We start from the raw sequence: 18,724 nt of genomic DNA, 5'->3' as shown, positions 1-18,724 counted from the left end.
GGAGCAGGGCAACCAACTGAGACCTACAACAACTGTGCCAGCAGTGCGATGCCGAAAAGCTCTCCACTCGAATCGCGAATTGCGAAGCCCCAAAGCCGAGCTCCACACTTCCCAGCCGAGAGAGCGAGTCCTTGCGGCAGTCGCGGCGTCGTGTCCTTTCGGCTCTTCTCGGCCGACCCGGTCGCACCCAGAAATGCGCGGCTTCGTGATGTAAGTGCCACTGTGCCAGTCGGTCTCGGTCTCCGCAAAAAAATCAAACACGCCCGAGCTGAGTCCGTGAGCGAGTTGAGTCGAGTCGAGTCGTTAACGCCGAGCGGATACAAATTTTGTTAAAAAGCCCAGGCATAGATACATTTTCCACCTCTTTTTGGTAACCATAACCAGGCAAAAAACACAAATTAAATACCTTAAGCATCCCAACAATCAAGTGACCTCGTTAGGAGGCAAAAATCCAATCGAACGCACTTTTGGCAAATGTCGCGAAAAAGGCGTAACTGCTGCTGTATTGGTGTGGGGAGAGCGCGAGTGTCTCGGTGTTAGTGTGCACGGAAAATCAAATCACGGAAAAGCGAGAGGAAAACTGCTGGATATACTTGAAAAATACAACAATCGCGATTTCTGCAGATAAATTATGAAAATTATAATTAAGTAAAGTAGTGCTAGGAATCAAAGCCGTCTGCTGTGAAGTACAAGAACCACCAACACGCACGTACGCACCCACACACACAAGCACTCACCCACACACTTGTACAATTTGGCCGAGTTTGGCTCACACACACAGGCACACACGCAAAGCCAAAGAAAAAAGCAGTAAATAAATACAAAAGGCAACGGCAAAAAGGAGTCTGTTCCTTCTGCTGCTGCAACGTGTGGTATGTATGTGTGTGTGTCTGAGTATACGTGTGAGTATGGGCGAGCGGGCATGTGTGGGTGAGCGAATTCGTAGGCGCCTCTGTGTGTGTGTACTCGCTTGTTTGCTTGTGGTAGGCACTCTGCCTCGTCTTCTTCGTGAGCTCCATCGTCTTGGCAGCTGCCACTCCCCTCCGCCCTTATTCCGACGAGGGGGCGGGGACTCCCCCTTGCACGCCCTTTGCTTTGTTTAATTTTCAAGCAAATGGTTGGGGCGGCCTCGTTGATTAGCCCCAAGGAGGAGGCGGCCTAGCCCGCATATGCTTTTAATTGCCAAAAACGTGCCCAGCCACACATCAACAGGGCGTCAGAGTGAGACAGCGCCGGAGGAGCGACGGAGAGGGAGCGGCGGGGGGCACAGGCTGCTGCTGCCGCCGCCCCTCCGCCCACGCCCCTGACGATGACAGCGGCCACGAGGTTAATGGCTTAAAGTCTTAGCCGATTCCAGCCCTGCACATGAATATTTGAATGGCAGTTGACTATGAAATCTGCCACTCGTCTCCGTTAAAAGCACCGGAAGAAAATTTGGAGCACTTTTAGGAGCGAACTGTATATATAGCAATGAGTTTTAAGGGTTTTGGAAGAACAGGAACTTAAATATTAAGCATAGAAAATCCTGTTTAAAGGGTATTTCTAAATTACGATTCAAACTAAGATTGAAAATAAGCCGAGTGGTTCAAAGTAAAATATTTAACTCAAATAATACATTTAAAATAATTGAAATTTTAATAAGATTTGTGTATCTCTAAAAAAAGTATAAAGTAATTTACTTCCTTTATTTCCTTAGATCCTTTAAAATGTTATTTGGACGTAATATTAAACAACAAAGACTTAGTAACTATCCTATTTGTGCTCCGTGGTCTCAGTGTGGTTCAGTTTTATGAATATCCCAGAGCAGTTTTGAAAGCACTCAAGGATCCATAATTTTGGAAGCCGAAATTTTACATTTATTGAGCAGTTTGGGCTGACGAGCTGAAGAGCTCTAGTTTCATTGGCGGATACTTAATCAGTTTTCAGAAGAGTATTTGCAAGGAGGCGGGGAATGGCTGGATTGGCCATGAAAACGTGGCCTGCAAAATCGGATTAAGTAATTAGAAAGTTGCCAACGCATTAAGTATGCAAGTTCAAGTTAGGGACTGCATATTTAAGAGCCCTGTTGTGGGCCATCAAATATGTAGCAGAGCAAAAAAGGGACAGGGGCAGGGGCCAAAACTCATTAATAACTGTCGTCGTTCTTCGCATACAATGGGAAAGTATTTATGCAAGCCAAACAAAAGCCGTTTTAAAAACATCGACGGGGGCACGGCATAAATTTCCCGAGCTGCAAGTGAAATGTAAAATGTCGAATGTGAGCCCCGCACACACGCAACTCTTGCCATTTTAATTAATGTCAAACTCTTATCATTGAATATAAAATATGCACACGCCCTCGGGGGAGGGAGAAGCGGAGAAAGCCGTTCACATATGCATATGGAATTTACATACCAGCTCGCTTTTCTTTGTCAAGTTGAACAGGCTGAAGGAAACAATGCTCGGCAAGCCTCACGCCGCCTCCTCCTCCTTCGTTGCCTTGACAAATCCTTTCTTTTTTCTCGGCTTGCCGCAAAAAGCAATCAAAGCAAAGGCACAAGAAATTTCCCAGGAAAACGCATGCTTACCAATTAACGAGATATGTGCGAATGTGCAAGAAAGCGCGAGAAATTTAGCAAGAGGACAAAAAGCTTGAGCAGGCAGCCCGAGCCCACAAAAAGTGGCATACAAATCAAATGTGCTTAGGGAAAAACACATGCGAAAAAATTTATAAAAACAAAAAACCACTACAAACGCAGGCCCATACACACACATAGACTAGGTGTAGACTAGGTTGGGGGAACGGAGGAGAGAGGGGTGTAGGGACGACTTTGGAGCCAAGTAGCAAGCGTTTATGCTAAACAGAGTGTAACCGCCGGGGTTGCCAAAGCTGAGAGTGCACGGTGACATTTCTGCAAAAAGCCCCGAAAGGATAACAACAAGGCAACACCAGAGCACACAAAAGGTGCCAGCCAGCACACTCGCACACAAACGTAGGGAGAAGAGGTCCTGAGAGAGCGAGAGAGAGCTGCCTCTGGCTTGCAGAAACTGTAGCACACTTTCTCGGGCTCAGGCTCGGGCTATTTTTGGCCGACTCTCGCGCGCTCTCTCTCGCTCTCTCCGTGGTCCTGCAAGGACCGCTCGGCTCCTAGCTGGCCAACTGACTGCTAGCCAACTGGCTGTCCTGCCAAACGGTTTTCAAACGCTCAGCTGAGAAAATGTAACGGACGAACGCGGCTGGCAAAGCTCACAGACGGTACAAGAGAACCAGAAAAAGGGCTCCACAAGAAACGGCAACTCGACAAAATCTATACAAAAGTGTCTGCCCCGACTGTGTGTGTGTGTGAGTGCTTCAGAGTGAATGCTTATGTATGCGAGTACAAATTAGTTTCAATGTGTGTGAGGATGTTCTTCAGCAATAGCGTGAAATTTTCAAGCAAAAAGCGACGCGCCCCGATTCCTGTGTTTTGCACTTAACCAGAAAATGTTTAAATTATCTGAAAATATAATAAAAACTGTGAAAATAACCTAAAATTTTATAAACTTATTGCCAAACATAAATTTGAAAACAAAGTGAACTAAAATTTGAATAAAAATTACCACAAAATCAGAAGTCAAAAACTAAAAAATTGATTCGAATAAAAGTTACCACAAAATCAGAAATCAAAAACTAAAAAATTGATTCGAAAAAGTACCAATCTGGACAGCGTTTGTGAAACCAGCAATTCAAAAACCTAAACTCAAATTAAAAGAAATTAAAAATTATTAAACTTAATTTATTTTTCTTTATTTTACTTGACCCTTTGCAGTGTTAAAGTCAAAGAACTAAGATAAGACTTTCAGACCTAGCAATTATGTCCCATAGTTCCCCGAGAAGCGTAGCCACAGCCGTCAGCACTTAACAAACAATGCCCTCAGCTAAGGCGAAAGGAATCGGAATCGCAAGCAATCGAAACCAATAAAATGAGACCCGTCGCCTGCAACGCCAACATCAACATCGGTCACATCGAGCAGGTTGCAGGCACTCAAAGGACAATTACAGCTGGATTAATAGCAACATCAACCGAAATCGGAGCATCGACAACGATATTGAACGAGCGATGAGCGATGGAGCGTCCGATGGGATGACGATTTCAGGAACTCAGTAAGGGAGCTGCAATACCGAAGCGACTCTGGACTCAGAGGCGACGAAAATAGAAAATCCGTGGAAATCTGACCCAAAAATAAACGGCGCAGGCAGCCATGAACAGTGCGGATATTTTGTAATTATTAATGAGCGCATAGAGCGGGCAGAGTGAGCGGGGTGAAGCAGCGCAGCACAGAGCGATTCGTAGCGGGATATCACGATGTACACTCTGCTGGGGCTCGACTAGCACACTGACACACACACTCACCCCGGCCCCAGGACCCCTGGACCCCCAATTCCGACACAGGATTCCCCACAGGACGAAAGGCAGGCAGGCAGGAAAGGCAACGAAAGGCTCAATTTCAAGGAATTTGCAAAGCGCCCGGAACACCAAACTCACTAACACACACACATGAGCGGGCATCCCTCTCCCTTTCTCTCGTCAGGATAGAAGTAATTAAAAGTAAATAAAGGAGGCAAGAGAAAGCCAAAAAAGAAAGGTCCCTTAGAGCTGGAAAGGCAGGAAGTAACCTGATTACGGGCAGAGCGGCAGCAGCAATTAATGCCGCAGGAGGCAGGAACCGGAATCAGAACCAGAATCAGCACCCGAATCAGAGGAACCGCATCAGGATCTGCTGCCACTGGCCTGAGCTCGACTCGATCTCCCATCAGGACGCGAACGCCGGATTGGAGAAAGCAAGAAAGCAGGAGCAGGAGAAAGGAGCTGTCATACACGTCGTCTCTCTCTTTCTTTAAGCTCTATAAAAACACCCACTCAACCATACACATGCACTGAAGTACTGACTGAATGCCTCGCTGCCTAAACAACCAACTAACTCACTGACTGAGAGACTTCAACAAGCGGAGAAGTACGGAGAAAGCCCTGACTAGAAAGCCCAAGTAGCCGAGCGGAGCAAAAATATTAATTAAAAACGGGGGAACCAGCTAGCAACTAAACTAAAGGAGCAACCTTGACTAATAACTGCAACAAACAAGAAGAAGAACAACAACTACAACTTACTTTATACGCAACTAAAGAAAAACAAAAAAAGAAAAGAAAAACCAAAAGCAAGCAACCAAAAAACGAAAACTTCAATTTTTAATGCAAAACTACGAAAAGCCACGACAGCCATTTTAAATAAGCAATTCTCGCACCCTCCCGAAATTTCAACTTCCAACACCAGAAACAAACAAACAAACTCACACAGCACCACCATGAGTGATTCAAGAATGGACAAACTGGCCCGGATGGCGCCCCTGCCCCGCACCCCCCTGCTGACCATCTGGCTGGCCATCAACATGGCCCTGATCGCCCAGGAAACGGGCCACAAACGGATCCACACAGTGCAAGCGGCGTAAGTATCAATCCACTACATTAATATATTGAATTCGAGAATTCAAGTTCTCACTTTTTCGAGAATAAACTTTTCTGAATTCAAGATTTATTTACCCAAAAGTATTGAAAAGAAAGAAATCGAAATCAGACGATCTCTCTTCTTACATGTCAAAAAAGATGCGTTTTTTATTTTAAGAAAAAAGTGTTCTTGATGAGACTACATGTTCGAGAGGAAATTTTCTTGAAATAAAACATTATTCGCTCAGAACTATTGAGAGCAAAGAAAACGAAATCAAATGATCTTAATTTGAGAACTAATCTTCTTACAATATTAAAAAAAACGTTGTTTAATTCAAGAATAAAGTGTTCTTGCTGGTGTGATTTTGAAAAGCCAACATTTTATAAGTTTGCCTAACTTTAAAATGTTCCTAACTGCTCTCTAAATGAATCTGTAATTATGCAAAATCAAAGCTAGCGGGGGAGTGTATGAGCAACGGTTCCGTTTTCAATGGCGTTTACTCAATTAGTGACATTTACAACTATCAATTAGGCTAATAACATCATAGAGGGCCGAGCTCGCCTCTAATTCGCATTAAATTATGGCCAAATAATGGTTAGCATGGCCACCAGGGCACCTCCCCATTTTCGGAACACTCGGCACGGAGGCGAACAAAGAAAAACTACAGTTGGCAGTAGTTATAATAACAATAAATTTGTTTTCGGCCACTCTGACACTTTGCTGCAGTAACCAGCCCCCAGGCGGCAGGTGCGTGCTATGCGTGTGTTTGTGGCGCCCAACGTGGGGCCCATAATTCATGGTAATTTATGATTATTCAAATCATTTTGCTGCAAAATGCGCTTAAAAAACTTTTTGCTGCCCTGCGCTAATTAGGCTGAATGACAGCCAGCTTGACCTGGCAGTGAATAAATGTTGAACTGCTCGCCGGGCAGTTTGACTAAGTGCACGGTCATTTATTAGGCCACTCCACAGCGGAGTCCGAGTTCGTATCTACATCGTCATTGTCACATTTGCATGTGGCAGTCATTAAAATGGCAGGCAGGGAGCGACTGAAAAATGACAACTGCCACTCGATGGTCTTGTAATTACTCACCCGTCAACGTTGGCGGGCCAGCGATGTTTATGTTTGCTTTTGGAAAGCCTTGTGCAAGGATTCGAAAGGACCCCCTCCGCACACACACTCATATCCAACTGACAGTTGTCAGCTGTCAGCGGGGCAGCCGCTGAACCAATACACCCGCTGTTACCCTGGGGACAGGATACGTGGACAGGAAAGCCACCGCAACCGCATACAACACATTCGGACAACGCAAAGAAATTGCCGCAATTGTGGCATTAGTTGTCAGCTACTGTGGCGTTCTGTCAACTTAATCACACAAATTATGCAGAGCCCGAGCTCTGGTTGGCACTGCCTGCCGCCCATTTCCCTACTTTTTTCGCTTTTTTTCCTTTTTGGGTTAGCGCTCATTAGTAAATATTTAGGCGCTACACAGAGGAGCCACAAACATTTGCATAACATGGCAACCTGGCAAATTAGGCAAGTCAAATGGGGGCCACGGCGAGCTACGAAACTCTGTAACCGAATCCTGTACCGAATCCAAATCCGATGCCGAATCCGAATGCGACTGAGAATAGGACTCAAGTACAAATGCACGTTTATAGGATTACACGATCGCGTGCTGGGCACGCAGACGAGGACACGGAGATACACGCTATGTGGCATGATGGCTTATACTTCATACTTTATACGTTATATGGGCTTATGTAGCGTAACAAGAAGTCCAAAATCGAAAATGTCGTGGCGTTAAGAGAGACGGCAAAAGTCAAGCGACTCCAAGGCACAGCTGTGCCTGTGTGTGTCCTTTATTTGGGCCAAAACAGCAAACGGCAAAGGAAAAGGCACACATTCAGCGGAGCAAAGTTTACGCTACTTTTTCATGCAACATTGCACAGGCGCCGCCACAAAGTATGCAACACAAAATGACAGCCTTGCCGAGTCAAAGTCCCAGGGCCTCCTAGCCTCCTTGCCTCCTTGCCTGCTTGTCTCCTTGCCCCAATCCCCAGTCCAATCCCGGGCCCAGGCAAAAGGTTAAAGGCCAGAGCGACACAGTTTGCTCACTTTACACGCTGCCACTTCCTGTGCGGCATGGGCTGCTGGGCTGGCCCCCGTCGGGCTGCCCCGTTGTGCTCCACTTGCCACACAAGTGCCCACTTCACTGGGAATTTATTGATAGCAGATAATGCCAAAGTGGCAGCGACAAAGGCAAGACCACCAGGGTTCGCGTCCAACAGGGAGACCCACTATTTCAGCTTGCCAGCTGCATCATGGGGCATACGGCACGGGGCATGGGGTACGAGGCGGTGGCAGGCAGCGTCAACAGCTCGCCGTCGAGTGTCATTGAGCGTAAATTGTTGTTCCTTCACATTTTGAGTATGATTGAAAATATCTACAAACGCCAGGCAGGCAGGCAGGCCAGCAGCCTCCTTCTGTCTGTGTGCCTTTTCCGAGCTTGTGTTTTGCCAATCGCCATTCCATTCCACTTCCACTGCTGCCTCCATCTGCTTTTCAAATATTTAATAAAGCCCCGACAAGGCAGGTCTAATTTTTTTCACATTTGCCCCGGCAAATACAATTCGGAGCCGGCAACTATTTTTATTGGCCCGCCTGGAGGCGAGAGATATCCTTAGCCATCGCCATCGCCATCGCCTGTTCATTTTGCAAAATGTCAAGGACTCTCGCCAATGCAATTCAATTTTTTATGCATTTTCCTCACCTCGTCCGCTCAGCTGGCGCATAAGTTCGAATTTGGGGATTGGGTTTAATTTAATCAAAAGGCCAAGCAATCTTTCCCAGCAAGCCGAGTGCAAATTCGAAGAAAGGCGAAATTGGAAAAATGCCTTTTTTTACTTGCATCTAAATGGAATAAAATGCTTCTGTTGGCAAATGTCAACATGTTCTTATGCTATTTTCCAAATAAAATATTGCATTGCTGCTGAGGTACTACAGTTTTTAAATCTTTAAAATGTAGTTCTACTGGGAGCTACATAAATCACTAGGTATCTGAAAGTATGCAATAATATATTTTAAAGTCGTAAGTACAATGAATTTATTCAGAAGTATTATTCACTGAATAATTTCATACCCAGAACTTAGCCATAATATGGGTTTAATGTAGGTGTATGGTTACAACTAGAACTAAAAAACCATATGCCTAAGCAAAAATAAACATGTACTTTTAAATCAAAGCACTTTTCTTGTATCTTAAACGTGTTCACAACGTTGGTGAAATCTGGAGACTTACAGAACACCTCCGATCATAACGTATAAAATATATGGGCCAATCCCCACCTACGACCCATTGTGGGTATACTTAAGCTATTCCCAGTGTGTCTGAAATTGGCTTTAACAAGTCCATAAAGAGGGGCGTGGCTCAACTGCTGGGCCAGCTCGTAATAGTTAATGTTTCCATGTCCGAGCGGCTTTCCTGTGTGTCCCGGGAGCTGGCTGGCTGGCTTATTAAGCGGATGTGTTTATTTTTAGCGACTGTCAGGCGGCTGTCAGGCATCAAGTTATCACTTTATTAAAAAACGCTTACTCACACTTCGCCCTCGAGAAAAAAGGGGGCTGAAATCTGGCAGATGGAGGCTGGGCGACCCATAGTGATTTTGCCCGAGTGTTTTACTGCGCAGCAGAAAGGCCTAAACCAACTTTTGCTTATCTCGGCGTAGGCGTTTGCCTCAGTCCCTGCAGCTGTCAGGACGAGGTCCTCGCAGGGTGGTAAGCAGGAAAGCGGGAAAGCCGGGGAAGTGGGAAATGGGAAATGGGAGAGCGGAGACAGCGGAGATGAAGACAAAGACTGCGAAAACGCTAAAAGAAAGATAATATTTGCTAGTAGTTTTCGCATTTCCGCTTTGTTTTAACGTTTCACTTGAATTTATGCAATGGCGCGTGTCCAACGCAGCGTATACGTAATGGCTGGCACTCAAAGTGCCACTAAAAACGACAGCGACAGCGAGAACGACAACAAATAATAACGACAATATTTCCCACAGCTCTGCGAGAGCACACACACACTGGCACGCTGACCAGCCACACCCACCCACACAGATATACACTCGTGCCACATACCTATACATGTACCCATGTACATGTGGCAAACGTGCAGCGCCTCAAGATAAGGCAACAAACTGTGGCCAGCGATAAGATGGCGTGGCACTTGAGGCGACACGTTTTGGGCCTGGCTGTCGTGCGCATGACTTTGCATTTTGGTTTTGTTAGCGCTACGGTTTTGGTCCTGATTCTGGTCCTGTTTCTGGTCCCATTTCTGGTCCTGTTCCCTCAGCCGGCCCAGCTGCTACCCCCAGTTGTTGCTCCTTTATTGCCCCAGTCACTTGGCCGCCTCGAGAGCTGGCTGGAAAAACAGAAATTGTTACCCACTTACGTGCAAGCGGCTAATTGCAGGCTGCACAAATGTGCACTTACACAGAGCAAATGCATCGGCAATTGGGCAATTTAACTATCATGAATATTTTAAGGATTAGAGATGTTAGATTTTAAGCTTCTAAGAATATTGAAAAATTACAAAATACGTAATGTTGCACGCCGCAAATACCACTGGCATTGTGAAATCCTTTAACTCTATTATGCCTAAAAGTATGCTTTAAATTCAAAACATATTCATTCGCCATTTTGTACTGGAAATTTCTGACATAATATATTGTTCCATACTTTTAGACCCAATTTAAAATGATTTTAAACAAAAAGTAAAAGAAAAATAAACGCCTTTTTATTTGTTCTATTTTTAATCTCGTACAAAAGGTTATAGGCGAATTTAAAATTTGGGATGTCTATATACATTTAATAGAACTTTATAAGTTTATCTTTCCGTGTAGCCTTTTGTTCGGCGGCACTTCTGGTGACTGCCAACTCGAGACGGGGCTCCTCCCGTATTTTTGTGCTCTTTAGTTGCCCTCGATCAATAGGCAAATATTTGACGCCTCAAGTACGACCTATTGACATTTTCTAGTGCACTTAACGACAAGCATGCCACACACACTAACCCACACACACACACTCACCAACTGGGGCTGCATAAATTATTTGACAATACGTGGGGCATAATATTAGTTTCACTTAGCCGAGGCAGGAGCACATTTGCATATTACGTATACGCCACGTTCCGCCTTGGGAGCGGCTCAAGCGGAGCAGTTGGAAAGTTTTTGGCGCGTCCTTCAAGTAATTTTTATTGCAGCCTGTCAAAAACTTATTGACAGCACCTGCCAGCAAAAGTAGCAGCAGTGCATAAATTAAACTTTAATGGCCACGCGGCGAGAGGCGGAAAGTGTTGGAGCCAGTAACCGTAACCCGTAACCCGAAACCTGTAACAATGAACATTGCGCATACGCAGCTTGGTACACACTCACAGCCACACACGAGCCCAATCAAAAACTCAAATCAAATAGCAATCAAAACTTTTTCATTATCAACATCAGACCAGGGGCCCCGAAAAATAAAACCGCATAGAACGGGGCTCGCACTCCCCGGATATTTTCATACACACACTTATAAATAGGCTGCCATTTCTGCCGTCGGCTTTCGCTTTGATGCCCACGCTGCGTATACACAATGGCCCGCCATCGACTTGGGTTAAAGCTCAAGTGAAGCCAGAGAGGAAATCAGGGAAGAGGACGAGAGCCTGGGGAGAGAAAGTGGCGAGAGAAAGTGTGGGCCGCGGCACGCCCAGGCTTGATTACAAAAATTATGCCCAACTTTGGGGAGCTGAAAAATTAAAATCGCATCAAATCAGCAAATCAGCCACAACAATTGACATGCCAATGTGCAAATTGGATGAAATACTCCCCATATATATATGTATTATATATTAATACCGATACAAGAGGAAGGCAAACAGGATATACGAAAGCCCAAAAAGAGACAGTGAGGCCCGGAAAACGCGCAGGCGCACATCGGGAGACAAAAGTCGGGTTTCTGTTTATTTGCAGGCGCAACTTTTATTAAATTGTGATTTTGCTCACCAGCACACACTGCTCCGGGGACCCCGGGTTCCTGAGGCCTGCGACCAGGGTCCTGGGCTCCGTGTCCCGAGAGCTGTGTATCCAATGGCTTTCGCAGAGTTGGAATAACAACAAACGCGCTTTAATAGCACAGTTTAGCGTAGAATAGACGCAAATAAACAGGCATTGAAGTGCCTGGCGACTGGTGACTGGCAACTGGCAACTGGCAACTGGCGTATGTTTGTGCCTTCATTGCCAGGCACATGCAATAAATATTACATACAAACGCTCGTGTTGGGGGCGCACTTGATGCCGCATAAAGCGAAAGTGGCACACCCACACAGAGTGCCACATGAGCACTTAACCTGCAACGACCGCCGAGTCGCAATGTCTGTGTCGACTGTCAGCCGCTTTTCCAGGAAACGCTGAACGCTCCATATGGAAATGATGCACAGCAACAAATTCCCCCGGCAAGCAGGCACTCGCCCCCAATACAGCTGCACTAAGTTTATCAATACCTTCTCTTGCCACGAGATACAATGCCGCTTTGTATGCAAACTACGATTGACGTAGGAGCATGAATGATGGCTGTCTTACACACCTAATTATCTCCTTTGATATCTCGTTTAATTAAAAGTTTTATCTGCCTGAGTACTTTTATTAATAATCCTTCACTAATAAAGAAATACACACTCTCCTTGCAGAACTGGCGGTGGCAGCATGCTGGGTGACGTAAACATATCCGCTATACTCGACTCCTTTAGTGTTAGTTACGACAAAAGAGTAAGACCCAATTACGGTGGTAAGTAGACCAATATCCGGACACCCCACCTATCTAGCCACACTTACCCAGCTAAAGAGCAAACCCAAAACGCAACGCGACTTGAACGAAATGCAAACGGGGGCACAGCCCGGTATCCGAAATGTATGCAAAGTATGTAGGGAGGTTGAGGCGCAGTGGGACCTAGGATCTCGGAGCCGAGAGCCATAACACTAGACTAACCCTTTATACATATCCGTACCATGTAGCTATGTAACACCTACTATAACATACGTGTTTGCAGGACCTCCTGTCGAAGTCGGAGTCACCATGTATGTGCTATCGATCAGCTCGCTCTCAGAAGTGAAAATGGTACAAACTAATTGAACTTTGTACCTTTCTATTATCGTTAAGCGCTCTCTCGCATTCTATCTATCTATCTCTACTTATCTATCTACTCCTAACTCCATCTCTCTGTCTTTGGTCTTTGTTGTTGGAGTTTTCTTTCGAGTTTTCATTTGATTACCGTACCACTAAACGCATTAGTTTGTTGCTCTCACACACACATGTCTTGATTTTCTGATTTCCTGATTTCCGTGGTACTACCAACTGATTCAACTGTTTTGCTTTGTATGAACTATCTCTCCGAACACTCTTTCATATAGATAGAACAATCTATTATTTCTAACCGTTGACCAAAGTACACCAGTTGAAAGCGTTATTTGCGAATCTTATCCACACCCGTACCTATTGTGTTTCCTTCTATTTATCCGGTATTATTTCCTTTTCAGTTACCCTTTTGGTACCGAATCTCTCAAGCTCTAACTCTTCCGAATGTTTAGTTTCGTTTTATAGCCGCTGTGTTTTAGTGTTTCTTTCCAACAATTTCGCATTCATTTCCCGAAATGAATACTCTAGCCCAGGTCTGTGTTAGGAGCTGACGAGCCATACAAACCCAGAAAGCCAAGAGTTTTTAGGGCCCAAAGTTACAGTACTTGCCACGATATTTTTCTCACATCGCCAACACATTGTAAACTAAATGTCAACTCTCGAACCATCAAAACCAACGATTGGCAAAAGCTTTTTATGTTCCTTAAGCTCTACAAAATGACTTTCTTCTGTGCTCACCCCTACTTTTACCTCTGTGTGTGTTTGTGTATGTCTAATTGGCCAAGCACATCGAAATTACCCAAAAGTAAAAAGAAAACCTCACACACACACGACAACAGCCACAGTAACAAACAATCCATCAACATTTCAACCCTTCCGAATCTTGAAACCCCGTCACATTCCAAGCAAAACTCTTGCCTCTCACTTCATGCGTATTGTTTTTTGACTTCTTCTTCTTTTTCGTAGGCCCACATAAAACTCATAACCAGCTTCAAGATAAATTTCCCAACCCAACTGCTGCCAAATCGCAATACCACCCACAAACAAATCAATCTCTTTCTAAATAAGCAATGCAAACGAAAATGGTGTGTGAATCCGCTAAAACCAAATAGACCACTAAATATTTATTTAATAGGCGCCTTTGTTTTTCAAATCCTTTTTTGTTCCTTGAGCTACTGCAACCCTTTTTCGTATAGCTGAAAATACATGATACAAAAGATACAACATCGAGTAGCGAACTGATTTGGTTTTCATTCGGCGCGTGCAATGAACAGAAGCAAAAGCGAAAGCAAAAGCATCAAACACAAATTTAGTTAAAAACAAATAGATAGCAAAAACACAACTGCAATGCACACCGCTTGCCAATTAAGTGTTAACCGTACCTTAATATTTAATTTTGCTAATGGAAATTAAAGAGCACCCGACGAGCCCGAGGAAGGGGCGCCCGGAAGTAGGCAACGAAAATGTGTCAACGTACTGCGTCCATTGACAATTGTTACTCGTTCCGTACCGCTGTGTGTGTGTTTCAGTTCTCATGTACAATTTTTTGGGTTTAAGCCACATCTCACATGAACTAACTACAGTACAACAACAACTACAGTATAACTACAGTATAACCATACCAAACGCAAAATGAAAATTCCATCAATCCGTGTGTGTGTATATGTTGCAGGTCCCCCTGTGGAGGTTGGCGTCACAATGTATGTCCTCAGTATCAGTTCGGTTTCGGAAGTTCTCATGGTACATACGTAAAAATATATGCCAAAAATACAAAAAAATACAAAATAATAAAAATACAACAAAAATACAATTTACCACAGATACAAAACAAAAGTTCCTTCTTCTTTTTTTTGGTAAAGCAAACAAAAAAATTCATAAATCTACTCGTATACTTCTTAATTTCTCTCAGTCTCTACCTCTTACCTGTAACTATCTCTCGCTCTCTCTATCTCTCTCTATAAATATCTCTGTCTCCTTTACTATATATGTTTATCTCTTTCTCTATGTCTGTCTCTGTTGCTTAAAGCTCATTTTGTGTCCTAGCATTTGTTATCCTTTTAATTTCGCTAATTGGCTGGAGACATACAAATTCATTACAATTACTTTGGTTCACTTAAGATTGTGTTTGTTTCGACCATTGGCAAGCCAACTGCAAACCAATATCTTTATACCAATATACCAATATAAATATACAAGTTCTGCCAATTAAGTGTTGTGTGAAACGAATCGTTATTGCAATGTTAACTATTGCCAACTATTAAGGTCCAATGTTGCATATTCGTTTTGTGTTTATCGTTTCAATGTTAAGCAATAGGCCATGATGTTCGCAAATTGTTTGTTGTTCCTTTCCAAAACAAAAGCTTCTCGGCCAGAACAATGCAAACCGAAAACAAACGTACTTACATTGAAATTTCCCCAAAATTGTACACACTTTGATGCTACTCTTTGAGTCCAGACCGAGTGCTGCTCTCTCTTTCGCCCACACTCTCGCTATCTCTATCTTTTTCTCAACTTTGACGCTTTGAAATGCCATTTCCATTTGTTCCGCTTCATTTTTTTTGCCATTTGCCATCGCATCTCTCCATTTCGGCATTCTCATGGATAGCAGCAGCCACTGCGATAAAGTCAATCAATCTAATTGCTGTATAAATCCTTATTTATCGCCCCGTCGAGTACATGGCCAACGTTCATCCATTCCACACCCACATACACACTGACACTATGATGGGCCTCCCCCTCCCCAGCCTTCGACCCCTTCAGAGAAACGAGAGATATTTATGCCATGTTCATATATCAATCCTATACCTATACTCCATTATAACCGTCATTCTGTTTGTTGTGATCTGGTCAAATGCAAATACTAAAACCAAATTAATCACAGCGGCCGCATTGACAGAGGCTGCGCGCATGCGTATTTGTTAACAAGATGAATATGAATGAATATCATAATCCACACAGCATATATAGCATATAATCAAGCTCGGTGTCGATGTGTTCGTCAACGATATATGGACTTAGCCTACTCGTACAAGGGACTACTCATTATGCCTGTTTCTGTGTTTTCGTTTTCCTTGATTTCACTCTTTCGGAAAGAAAAATTCAGAATTCCTAGTTAATTTTCATTATATTCTAAATTTATATCTCTCTTTAAATTAATATTGGATTTTAATATGCTTTCTAAAAATAACTATAAAATTATCCATTTTCTGTACGTCGCACGTTCTTATTGGTTGAGTGATTTGACTGTATTTTAAAGAGCTTTTTAAAATCATTTAATAAACTTCTAGTCTTTGGGGTAAATTTGCCTAAAATATAATATCAAATTACAGGACTATGGGCTATCATTATTTTGGTTTAATTTTAATCGTCTCTCATATAACAACAGTATCATTGAGTGTGACAAAAAGAGAGCATCTGACAGATGGAAGATAATCACCTCAATTGGCGCACACGAAAATTCCCAAGTACTCTAAAGATTTTGTTGGAAAAGTTTCAAAAATTGCACATTATAGGAATTCACCTACACAGACACACGAATTTTGCTGCACTTCTGCTGCAAACACATTTAAAAACACACCATCACCGTTTTCGCCTTAAGGAAATATTCGTATGACACAGTTCAACCAACACAATCGCACCGTTTGGCTTTGGCAATCAATTTATGCGAAAATAACATGCCCAACACGAACGTAAACACGAATATACTGCCGTAAACAATCCAGCTAAGAAAACACGTTAACCAGGATATCAGCAACAACAGCAAGAGCAACAACAACAATTTCATTTTCAGCCCGATCATTCCTTACATGACAATTTTTCATTTCCACATTTTGCGACCCGGTAAAATAACAGAATTGCCACGCTGCTAATGAAAATAATTCAAAAATAAACTGAGCCAATGCCAAACCGAAACAAGAAGAACAACACGCGTACACACACATAGACACAGTAGCAGATACAAGTACACTGAGAAAAAATAGTCCAGAAAGAAATTACGTCTACTGAAATCACAGGTTATAATAAACATGATTGAACTAGGACTTTTGTTTAATAATAATATGAAGGAAAAGATAATGACATCTCTTACCATCAACAATGCTTGCTACTATGCTTACTATTCAAGAACATTACACATATTAAATTATAAATGTTGATTTTTATAAAAATAAAGTATAACAAAGAAAAGTATAACAAATAAATAAACATTTTCATAATAAACTTTAAGGGAACTGTAATACTTTTTAAATGATAAACTTTTTTTAAATGATATCTTTTTAATAAATTTGTATTGATCAATTTTTAAAGTTAATTAGAAAGTTAAATTTGAGAACAAAACCTATTTAAACGATAAACTTTCCAACTCAATTTTGTTTCTCTGTAAAAACTGTGACAAATTTACGAAAGACAACCCGTCCAATTCAATCCAAACTCAGGCGAGCAGCGAGGCAGTTAAAATCAACATGACATGAGGTTACAACCAAAAAGCCAGCGAAAAAACATTGTGTAACAAGGAGCTCATATACATACGCCACACACACACATGTCTATACATATGTAAATTGTAAATGGTATACTATAAAGAGATATATAAAAATAAAACAAACAACTCGATAGAACCGCTCACGTTTGGGGTTAATTGAGAACCATCTATAAATACCGCCATGCCATAAGTATTTGTACCTAGAGTTGGTTTTATGTGTGTGCCAAGGATACAAAAGTACCAAAAAATCCAGGTTGACCCCCAGAACCCTTTTTTGCAAGCCAACAACCCCACCAACCCAAAGAGTTATGAAAATTGCATAATCCACACGAGATTTTATTTCAGTTTTTCGGTTACGCTTGAGTTTTGATTCGTTCTTAAGTCCAGTTTTGTGTTTGAGTTTTTGTGTTTTGGGCGTGCCAGAAGCCGAGTGGAAACCAAATCTGCTAGAATAAGGCCAGGAGAAGATTGCAGGCAACCCACCGAGAAGCGTGTGCAATTTTCGCATCATAAATAAAACACGTAGCCATATAGAAAATACGTATACGCCATGTAGACACACATATGTACCAGCTAGCACCTCTCGGCGTGCGTTAAAGTACCGGCAAAGTACCCAAAAAGCAAGCAGAGTGCGCCCTATAAATATTTATAACTACTTACAAATGTTATTACCTGCTACTACTACAACAGCTACAACAACTACTATTATTATTACATTTGCATTTGCATTTACCTTTAACATTTACATTTACATGCTTTTCCGTTTAATTTTTGGTTCCTTGTCGGCCACGTGACGCGCTTGAAGATAATGATATGCAAGACTGAGAGAAACAACTCGAGTAGTTGTCCCCATCCCCTAAAAAACATAGTACACACACAGTCAGCCCCCCACAAAGAGATACACACACAGATACAGAGCAAACACAGGCAATTCGTTTGTCGTTTTACAATCCAGTCCCAAGCAATCCAATCCAATCCCCCAATCGACTCCGGCTCTAAACAATCCAATCGTAGCCCAAAACGCTTAGCTTCGAGGCACAAAAGCAGAACAAGAACAGCTGAAACAAAGAGCCTAGCCAAGCCAAAAAGCCAACCGTATACTGTATACTGTATAAAGCGTACAAATAACAACCTGCCAGCCTGTTGCCATAGATGCCGCAGTAGTTTAGTAATATAAAGCCCAACAACCCCTTTTGGTAGCCAGAAAACGCCAAGCTACTTCACAATCACAGCAACGAATCCATACGAATATTTGTGAGAGGTTTCTGTACTACTTAAATGCTTACCCGAGATCCCGAGACCCCTTCTCCGTATTGCTAATGTACATAAGCTTAGTGATTTTATTTGATTCAGTTATTTTTCGGTTATTTTGGAGATCTCTCCACCCCGAAAACGCTGTATAAAGTTTCAATTCGATGTTTTGCATGTTGTCTGGAGACCCCCATTACGACCCATCTGTCCTGTCCTGTATAAATTGATAATTCTATGAAAATTGTTGCACGTTATGAATTCTCCTTGGTTTCCATTTGCAAGTTTCTTTCTTTGTGTGTTTGTTAAGTGTATCTGTTGTGCCCAAAAAAGAAATAAAACTTTCCGCCTAGTTTTCACAAATTCTCTCT

At 42.8% G+C, this 18,724-nt stretch overlaps 1 protein-coding gene across 14 annotated transcripts in view; it reads left to right on the top strand.

Moving 5' to 3' along the window:
- The first annotated feature begins 251 nt into the window (after positions 1-251).
- Positions 252-18,724, top strand: part of LOC108028703 (gamma-aminobutyric acid receptor subunit beta) — a 35,343-nt gene continuing 16,870 nt past the window's right edge. For 7 of the 14 annotated variants that reach the window (XM_017100762.3, XM_017100738.3, XM_017100706.3 and 4 more), the window contains exons 1-4: positions 252-370; positions 3,789-5,460; positions 12,180-12,277; positions 12,540-12,607. In XM_017100762.3, the coding sequence (XP_016956251.1) occupies positions 5,321-5,460; positions 12,180-12,277; positions 12,540-12,607 (306 nt within the window). In that variant the 5' untranslated portion in view covers positions 252-370; positions 3,789-5,320. Of the gene's footprint in view, positions 371-3,165; positions 3,349-3,788; positions 5,461-12,179; positions 12,278-12,539; positions 12,608-14,297; positions 14,366-18,724 lie in introns of those variants that run through there. The other 7 variants (XM_044095110.2, XM_017100722.3, XM_017100689.3 and 4 more) reach the window with 4 other exon arrangements.

Source organism: Drosophila biarmipes, chromosome 3L (assembly GCF_025231255.1).
Source record: "Drosophila biarmipes strain raj3 chromosome 3L, RU_DBia_V1.1, whole genome shotgun sequence".
NCBI classification, from domain to species: domain Eukaryota; kingdom Metazoa; phylum Arthropoda; class Insecta; order Diptera; family Drosophilidae; genus Drosophila; species Drosophila biarmipes.
The sequence above is the reverse complement of the archived record's forward strand: the minus strand, read 5'-3'. Positions and strand labels throughout refer to the sequence as shown.